The sequence below is a fragment of the Microtus ochrogaster genome, unplaced genomic scaffold, assembly GCF_000317375.1.
Source record: "Microtus ochrogaster isolate Prairie Vole_2 unplaced genomic scaffold, MicOch1.0 UNK96, whole genome shotgun sequence".
NCBI lineage: Eukaryota > Metazoa > Chordata > Mammalia > Rodentia > Cricetidae > Microtus > Microtus ochrogaster.
In genome coordinates, this window is record NW_004949194.1 from 1,222,794 (window position 1) to 1,232,181 (window position 9,388).

General features: G+C 41.9%; 1 protein-coding gene across 1 annotated transcript in view; it reads right to left on the bottom strand.

Moving 5' to 3' along the window:
• LOC101990790 (carcinoembryonic antigen-related cell adhesion molecule 3-like) overlaps positions 1 to 9,388 on the bottom strand; it is a 78,860-nt gene that overhangs the window by 65,185 nt on the left and 4,287 nt on the right. Inside the window, exons 2-3 of the mRNA XM_026777986.1 lie at positions 8,924 to 9,283; positions 7,662 to 7,898 (exon numbers count right to left, since the gene is read on the bottom strand). Coding sequence (XP_026633787.1) covers positions 7,662 to 7,898; positions 8,924 to 9,283 — 597 coding nt within the window. The remainder of the gene's footprint in view (positions 1 to 7,661; positions 7,899 to 8,923; positions 9,284 to 9,388) is intronic.

Genomic DNA, 9,388 nt, shown 5'->3' on the forward strand with positions numbered 1-9,388 from the left:
TCCCTCCTCCCATTTCCCTCTCACTCACTGATTCCCCCTCCCCCTTGCCTTTCAGTCCTAAGAGAGGGCAGGGTACCCTGCCCTGTGGGAAGTCCAAGGCCATCCCCCCTCCATCCAGGCCTAGGAACGTGTGCTAGGATCCCAAAGGCCAGTACATGCAATAGAATCAAATCCCAGTGCCATTATCATTGGCTTCTCAGTCAGCCCCCATTATCATCCACATTCAGATTGTCCAGTTTGATCACATGCTCCATCTATCCCAGTCCAGCTGGCCTTGATGAGCTCATCTTAGATCAGTCACAATGTTTCAGTAGATGGATGAACCCCTCATGGTCCTGACTTCCTTGCTCATCTTCTCCCTCTTTCTGATCTTCAACTGGACCTTGGGAGCTCAGTCCAGTGCTTCAGTGTGGGTCTCTGTCTCTATCTCCATCTACCTCCGGATAAAGGATCTATGGTGATATTCAAGATATTCATCAATGTGGCTATGGGACAAGGCCAGTTCATGTGTTCTCTCCTCTACTGCCCAAGTACCTAACTGGGGACATCCCCGTGGACACCTGGGAACCCCTCTAGAGCCAAGCCTCTTGCCAACCCTAAAATGGCTCCCTTAATTAAGATATCTTCTTCCATGCTCCCATATCCGCCCTTCCTCCATCTCAACTACCCCACTCCCCCAAGCTCTCCCAAATCATCTTCCACCAATGATGCAGGTGGTGTCTGTGTCTCCAGGGTTCACTCTTCCTTCAATCAGTGCAGGTGGATGGAGGCTGGCCTCACTTATTTTTATAACATTTCTTTTACTTTTCTGTATGTGTATGCTGCTTATGTACATAGCATTTGCAGGAGCTTTGATGTGGAGGGTCTTTCTGTCTATGTGTTGTTTTTATTAGTTAATGAATAAAGAATTGCTTTAAGCCTATGGCAGGGAAGAACAGAGCTAGGCAGGGAAAACTAAGTTGAATGCTGGGAGAAAGAAGGGTTGAGTCAGAGGGATGCCATGGAGCCACCATCATAGTCAGACATGCCAGGACTTTGCCAGTAAGCCACTGCCACATGGCGATACACAGATTAATAGAAATGGGTTAAATTAATATAAGAGATAGCCAGTAAGAAGCTAGAACTAGTGGGCCAAGCAGTGATTAATACAGTTTCTGTGTCATTATTTCAGGTCTAAGCTAGCCAGGCAGCCGGAAAGAACAAGTGGCTCTTCCCCCAACAAAGCTCTCTAGGAAACTTTATGAAATTTTCTAGAGCTGTATTTATAGGAGGTTGGTTGTTTAATTACCAAATATAGGTGCTGAGAACTATGCTCAGAGCCTCTAGAAGAGCAACAAGTGTAGTGAACCACTGACCTATATCCGTACTCTTCCTGTCTGATGTTCTTGCTCTGTACATGGAAAAATCTTCTGTACAGATGTGGAGGTTAGAGGATATGAAGGAGTTGGGTCTATTCCCTCCTCCACTATGTAGGATATGGGGATTGACTCAGCATGTCAGCCGTAGCAGCAAGTACTTTTACACACAGAGTCAACTCTGGTTGAATTATCATTTGGAGAATCTCCCTATTATAGTTTGAAATATTAGTCTTCAAAATATAATGGCTAATGGTGATAAATTTTGAGGAAGAAACAATCTGGCATTTTCCTTCCTCTTAACATATTCTGGTCACCAAGAGCTTTCTGCTGCTGAACTATTGTCACCCACTGTCCTCTCTAGGTGCTCTGCAAGCAGAAACTCAGTCACCTCTCAGACTCTTATCTTAGGGAACTACAGCTATTCTCTGAGTTCCCCTCCTCTTATCCACTGTCAATGCATGGTCCCCTCACCTTTGTGTTAGGACACAGTTCTCCAGCTTTACCACTGATTTACACAACCTTAATCAGGCTGTATCTCCTGAAGCTTATTCTATCACAGAGTATAGGAGCTGTCTGTGCTGTGACCTGAGTACTCATAATTTACAATACCTGGCTCCTCTATGCCTCCCTGAACTACATCACAAGGTGAGAAATGCTCCATCACCACTAAAAGGTTAAAAAAAATGGGAATTTCCTTCAATCTGTGGATCAAGAGAAGATTACTCAATGATATTGTTCAGAAATAGATGGTGATCTTAGAAGAAGCTCCTCCAGCCTCCCTCCAGGATCACTGGCATGGTAACTATTTCTCATTCTCTCACTCTCTCTAGCTCTCTCTTATTTTTGCTCTTATTTTTAAATCTTTAAAAGCACATCTTTTAGAATTTTCTACAAGCATTTACATTATATTCTTTCTCCCGGCCTTTCCCACTCTACGTCCTCTCAAGATTGCTATACCTTCTCAGCTTCATGGCTTTTTCTTAATTATTATTATTATTACATCTATTTTCATGTATAAATCAATAAGTATATAAATACAATCCGATGGGTCAATTTTATGTTGCCCATGTGTTTATGGCTGACCATATGGGATTAGATTACATATTGGGTGCTCATACCTGAAGAATACTGACTCTCATTCTCTCATATCTCATTAATTACTTGGAGGTCTTTATATAGAAGTGCAGTCTCTTTGAATTACTCCCATATACCCTGCCAATGTCAACTGGTGTCATCACATTACATATCTATTTATACAACCATACGGATGAAATTTCTTGGGTGAAGCTCCCTATAATATACAGAAGACGGAGTTTTGCTGTAGACATCTGGTTTTCTGCCTCTTACAGTATTTTCAACCCTCTTCTGAGATGTGCCCTGACCTTCAAACAAGGTGGTTGTATTATAGATAGATCAGGTAGGGCTGGACACTCCATGGTGTCTCTCTTAGTTAGGGTTTTATTACTATGAAGAGACACTGTGAGCATATCAACTCTTTAAAGGAAAGAATTTAATTGGGAACAGCTCAGTTTAGCAGGTTTAGTCCATTACTACCATGGCAAAAAGCATGGTGACAAGCAGGCAGTGTTGGTGCTAGAGAAGGAGCTGAGAGTTCCACATCTTGATCTTCAGGCAGCAGAAAGAGACTGTGGGCCACATTGGGAATATCTTGACCACATGAGACCTCAAATCCTACCTCTACAGTGACAGACTTCCTTCAACAAGGTCACATTTACCTAAACAAGGCCACACCTCCCAGTTGTGCAACTCCCTATAGGTTAAGAATTCAAACAAGCGAGTCTATGGGGACATTCCTATACATACACCACAGCATTCATTGTTCGTTTGCTGCATTTTGGTTAGTTTTGGATTTCTTTGGTAGCCCCTGTCTGTGCAAAAAAAAAAAAAGCATCTTTAATGTGGGGCTAAAGCTACACTTGCCTGTGGGAATAAGGATATGTATTAAAATGAACCTAGAAATTCAACTGGTTTAAGAAAGTGGCTATCATGGGTTGTCCTCTAGGATGCGTAAAATCACTATTCATCTACAGTTGATTACATTCCAGTACCAGGCCATGATTTCCCTCCTTTTGAACAGCCTGAATCTAATTAGACAGTTTTTTGGCTACCTTCAAGGTATAACTGCCGTTCTTGAACAATTAGAGTTATCTTGTCATGCTGGTCAATGCTGTGGATTGTAGGAAATACAACTGTGTTGGACAATTGACTGTTTTCCGCTGTTGCCAAGTTGCATAGAATCTTCAAGTACTATCATTTATAGTCCTCAGAGAAGAGGCTTATAAGTTAGATCTAGCAATATTCTGTTGTACTTATATATCATTTCCTTATCCAGTCATCATCCAAGAGGCTTCCTCCAGCAGCAGATGGGAAGAGAACATATGGAGACACCCACAACACATATCATATGTGTAGGGTTAAAGGAACAATTCAAAAAAACATACCCTGGCCCTGAAACAAGAGTCTAAGAAACATACTCTACTCCTGATCAACTCAAAATGAAAACCAAATAATCCCTGAGCAGGAAAACCAACCAGTCTCTAAGTACAAAAGTTAAGCATCTCTGGGCAAAAATTCCATCCAATCAACTCCCACCCTGAAAATCTTCACCCTGGGAAACCTCTGCCACTAGGAAACCTTATAAGACCTGTACTTGTTCAATTTGAAGCTGCCTTTTACCACCCTTCCAGGGCAGCCACTTTTCTGGATCTCTCCTTACCAATAAATCTCTTGAATGAGGTTTGGGTGATGACTTTTCATCCAAGTAGTGAGGAACAGAGAAGTAAAAATTTTTGGTAGGAAGAAACAGAACTGCTACATCTCTGTGGGAAAACTCCCTTAGCAGAGCAGAGTGGGGTTGCAAAGGCTCTTCCAGAGAGATTCAGAGATACTACATTCTTGCATGGAAACTATGCCCCACTGGAACAGACGTTTAGGTATCACCTGGATCCCTACCAGGATACCTTTGTCTTCTGAGCTGTATGTATTACTTAGATTCTGATGGCCAAGATACCTTCCCCTTCTGAGTTGTAGGGATCATCTGACTTCCAAAGGCCAGGATACCTTCCCCTTCAGAGCTGTAACACTTACAGGTATTGTCTGACTTCCAGCAGCCAGGATAACTTGTATTTCATATCTGTAACACCTACAAGTATTGTTTGGCTTCAGATGGATAAGCTACCTTTCCTTCCAGAGCTGTAACACTTCCAATATGGACAGTCTAAATGGGATGTCTCCATCAAATCTATACCCTCAAAGCTCCAGATATTTCTCAGAAGAGAAAGCAGAAAGAGTATAAGAGTCAGAGGGAATGGAGGAAACCAAGAGTACAAGGATTCAACTAAGCAAGGCACATTTGAACTCACAGAGATTGCATCAGCATGCAGAGGGATTACATGAGTTGGCACCAGGTCCTCTGCATGTATATTATAAGTATTACCTATATTAGTATTTTTATGAGACTACTGACTCTGAGAACAAGTGGGTGTCTGACTCTTGTGACTGCTCTTAGGACTCTTTCGCTCCTGTGTGGTTGTAATGTACAAAACCAATATAATAGTTTTGCTTCATCTTATTATATTTTATTTTATCATGTTTTGTTGTTGTTTCTTACAGGATTATTCTTCTCTAATTGGAGAAAGAAAGGGAGTGGCTCTTCATGATAAGTGATGTGGGAAGGAAGTGGGAAGAGTTAAGAGAGGGCAAACTGTAAACAGTATATGTTGTATAAAAAAGAATCTATTTTCAATAAAAGAAAAGAAGTTTATTCTTCAAAGTGATTACTGGCATTGACAACATTTAGTTAGATTGACTTGGTTTTGAAAGAGCAACATTATTAACATTAGAAGTGAAATTTGAGACCTTGCTGTCAATTTTTCAGATTACTAAAGTTTTCATGACAACTCAATAGGGATAGGGAACTGTACAATGACTTGCATGAAACAGACAAATTCCTAGAGAAACAGAACCTACAGCATTGGGAGCATGAAAAAAGACAAAAGTGATTTCACTTATAACTCATAGGAGTGAATCAATGAAGAAGATTGACAAAAGCTAACAATTATTAATGATGAAAACAGACTAACTAGTATAAGAGAGGCCATTGCTGTAGGGGCACTTGTGAAAACCCACTGCCATCTCAGTACTCAGTGCAGACACTGACAGCTTTCCCTGTAAGACCAGGACTGACACAAGGACGCTGCAGTGACAACTTTTCTTCAGTATTCTCTTAGATGTCCTAAACAGGGCGATTAGGCCACACAGATAAATAAAATGTAGCCAGTTAATTGGTTGTAAAATAAATCTGCAGATGACATGAACTTTTTTGGAAAATCCTAAAGATTCTACAGAAGTTTCTGGAACCTGTAACAGGCACACCCATCTGAGCTCTACTTCTATAAACTAATATTGTGCACAATTAGATGCAGTTTTGTTGCATGCATAGAGAAGATAGCTAACAAGGAAAACTCCACCGGGACCCATGAAGCTCCCTGGAAAGAAGAAACAAAATATATTTTGTGGATGGACTAGGAGCCTTCAGGGATGGAAACAGGTAGCAGGAGGTGGGATGGAATGAGAGAATACTTGGAAAAATGACAGGAATGGTGGGAGAATTATAGGAGCAATGTGGTGTTTTCACTGTTGTAGTGAAACCTGGAATGGACAAGAGTGATCCTACTAGAGACTTCTAGTAGTGAGGAATAGTCTGAACCAGTCATCTTCTGTAACCACAACATATTGTTGTAACTGGGACACCAATCGAACCACAAAACCTTTGAACTACAATCTCTCCTTCCTGTAAGATGTACTAGGGTAATGGTGGAACAGAACTTGTGGGAGTGACCAACCAATGGCTGGTCCAAATAAACAACCATACAATAAGAGGGACCCCAAACCTGACACTGCCTGGATAGCCAGGAACCAGAGGATGGATAGCCCAGAAATTCAAGATAGAACCACACATGAGTGAAAAAAACATTTCAATGAAATTATTACTAATGATATTCTGATATCTCGTAAATAAGTGTCTAACCTAATCAGTGAGGCATCAGCTCACAATTATGGGAACAGGTGAAAACACACACACAGCTAAATATTTGGCAGCAGCAGAAGTATCCCACAGAATAGGGGGAGGATGGATGATAGGAACCAGAGGGGCCAAAGACACCGTAAAAACATAGAACGCAGAATCAATAAAGCAGAGCTTACAGAGGACCAAAGAGACTGAAGTGATAATCATGGATCCCGTAGGAGTTTGAGCTAGAGCCTCTGCATACAAGATATGGTGGTTTGGGTAGGTATTGAAGAACTCCTAGCAGTGGAAGCAGGGCACATTTCTGACTGTTTTGCCTGCCCTTTGAATGATTTTCTTCCTACTGGGTTGCCTCTCCAGGCTCTGAAATGAGGGATTGTGGCAAGTCTAATAGAACTTTACATGCCATGTTCTGTAGATACCCCTGGGAGAACTGTTCATTTTTTAAGGGAAAAAGAAGAGTGTGTCTGAGATACAGGGAAAGTGAGGGTTTAGGAAGGACTGGAGAGAGAAGAAATCTAGTCAGGATGTAATATACGAGAGGAAAATTTTAAAAAAGAAAGAAATACATATTAATAGAAAAAACTTAATAAGAAATGCCCCACTATGAATGACACTTTCAAGGTGAAAACAGCATGATCTGCCCTTATGTGAAAGATGTTACATCCGTGTATGAAATAAACTGTAGATTGAATCTATTCAGAAACTAGTTATGTTGACAGTGAAAATGGGCAGACCTTTCTCCTGTCACTCTCCCTCACTTCACATGGATGACTGATATGCAGGCAGTATTGGGCGTAGGTGAATTCGTTGAACAGGGAATGTATTTGAGCATATGAGAGGATGTTTTTCTCTATGCAAACAAGGCACCATTTTCACAGCAGACTCGGAGCATCCAAAAATTTGAGGACTCCTGTAACTAGTTTCCAAGAATTCTAAGGTATTGCTATATAAATGAACCACAACCTATGCTCTTAATGTCTTTGAAATTTTGTTTACTGTATTGATATCTTTATTTTTGTTTTAAGAAAACATCACTTCAAATTTTAGCTCCCCCTTGTACACACATGTATCCCAGAATTATAGGCGTGAGTCACCAAGCTGGCAGTACCTGAGTAATAACTAATCATTTTCACCACATAACTTTTCACCATTTTATACCCCACTAATAAAGAAATGCCAGCATTCTACTGTGGGATGAGGGGAGAGGTCACTCACTCATCCTAGCCTAACTGGGTAACTTGTCTGCATACTGAAGTGATTGGAGACCTCACACTGGTATAGTCCAAAATGCTCTCTCCCTACAGGATCTATTCTGAGTCCACACTTTGTTGGGGACAGAGTCATCTTCTCTGTGAGCTGCAGATTCTCATTATTAAAGATCCAACGGATGGAGACATCAGTATCAGGTGAAACGCAGGTCAAGATCACAGATGTACCTCCTGTGACAGTGGTGTCAGTGATTTGCACAAAGGGCTGTGTCACAGACTCTGTGAAGAAACAGAGGAGAATACCAAATTACAGTCATCCAGAGAGTAAACCAAGCCCTCTTAAGTTTATACTTTATAAAGATTCCGGGGGGGAGGGGATTTGGAGCTGTGACTAAAGACATAGATTGAGCTTTGGATCTGCCACCCAGAGACTGGGTTACTCTGATTTAGACACTGTTTCCTGTCTCAGTTTCTACACAATAGGACACACAGTGAATGATCATTGTCATGTCCATGAGTTAAGCTTAGTCATAACAATGATCTGAGTTTGGGTTCAGGGAGCTGCTCAGACCAGCAGCATCTGCTAATATTTAGCTGCAGAAGAGAATTTCCTAGACTGGAATCCTGTGGTGATGACGGGATCTGGAGTAGCTGCCTCCTCTGTTTCTTCCCTTGGAGCTTTGACCTCCCTGTGAAGTCTCATAAGCAATAGGCTAATGGCCTGGACACCTGTCCACTGGGCCTCAGGAGAAGGAGATGCACAGGTGACCTTCCTAACTGCAGCTGCCATGGCTGCACACAGCTGATTCTATACTCTAGGAGACAGTCAGTCCCATGACTTGGACAGTCAACCAATAAAGCTTTGTTCCTGTCAGCTCTGATGGGAAATCTAAACAAACAGTTACAAAAAGCTCCCCAATGTCATCTTGAGTTCAGACGGGCAAAGTTCTGGAGTTAGGACTTCCTCACAGGCTCTGTGAAGACCCCATGCCTTTATCAACCAGGGACTGCCTGATTCCCACAGAGTCTTTCTGGGGAGAGCTCCAAGTATCTGCAAGGACACTGACATCCTGGGCTTGAGTTTACCCAGCACAGGTCCTCCTCTCTGCAAGTGAATCCAGGTTAGGAGTTCTGATCTATTACAGTTTGTTTACCCAATGAGTGAGTGTCCTGCAGTGATGGCCTAAATCCCAGAGGGGGGTAGGGGTAAACAATGCAATGGGGCACAGTCCAATCCTGCCACGTTAGTGTATGAAGTAGGATGAGCCACACCCAGCAGTCAAAGGCCATAGAGAGTCACTTACTCTTTACATAAAACTCCACATTTGCTCTTTCAGTTTTGAAATGGTTGTATAAAACTTCGAGTGTGTACATCCCTGCATCGCTCTCAATGACTTTCTTAAGCAGCAGGGATCCATTTTCGTACACCTCCTTTCTTCTTTCCTCTGCAGGCAGCCAGGAGATAACATTTGCTAATCTATTGTATTCTACAACTTTACGGGCTGGGCTCCCATTGTTTGATTTGTGCCAGGAAAATACTCGTGCTTCTTTTGGAAGATTATGAACTTGGAGAAGTACATCTTCACCTTTAGCAACATAGCGAAGCACTGGTTGGATCATGAGTCGGGAAGAAGTGAGAGCATTACAGAATGCAGAAAGGGAACCTGGGAGGGAAGAGAGAAAAAGACATCACATGGGAATCACTGTGTTTGGTAAAAAGATGGTGACCTCCAGACTGAGGAGATGGAGTCATCACTCATGCTAGAGTT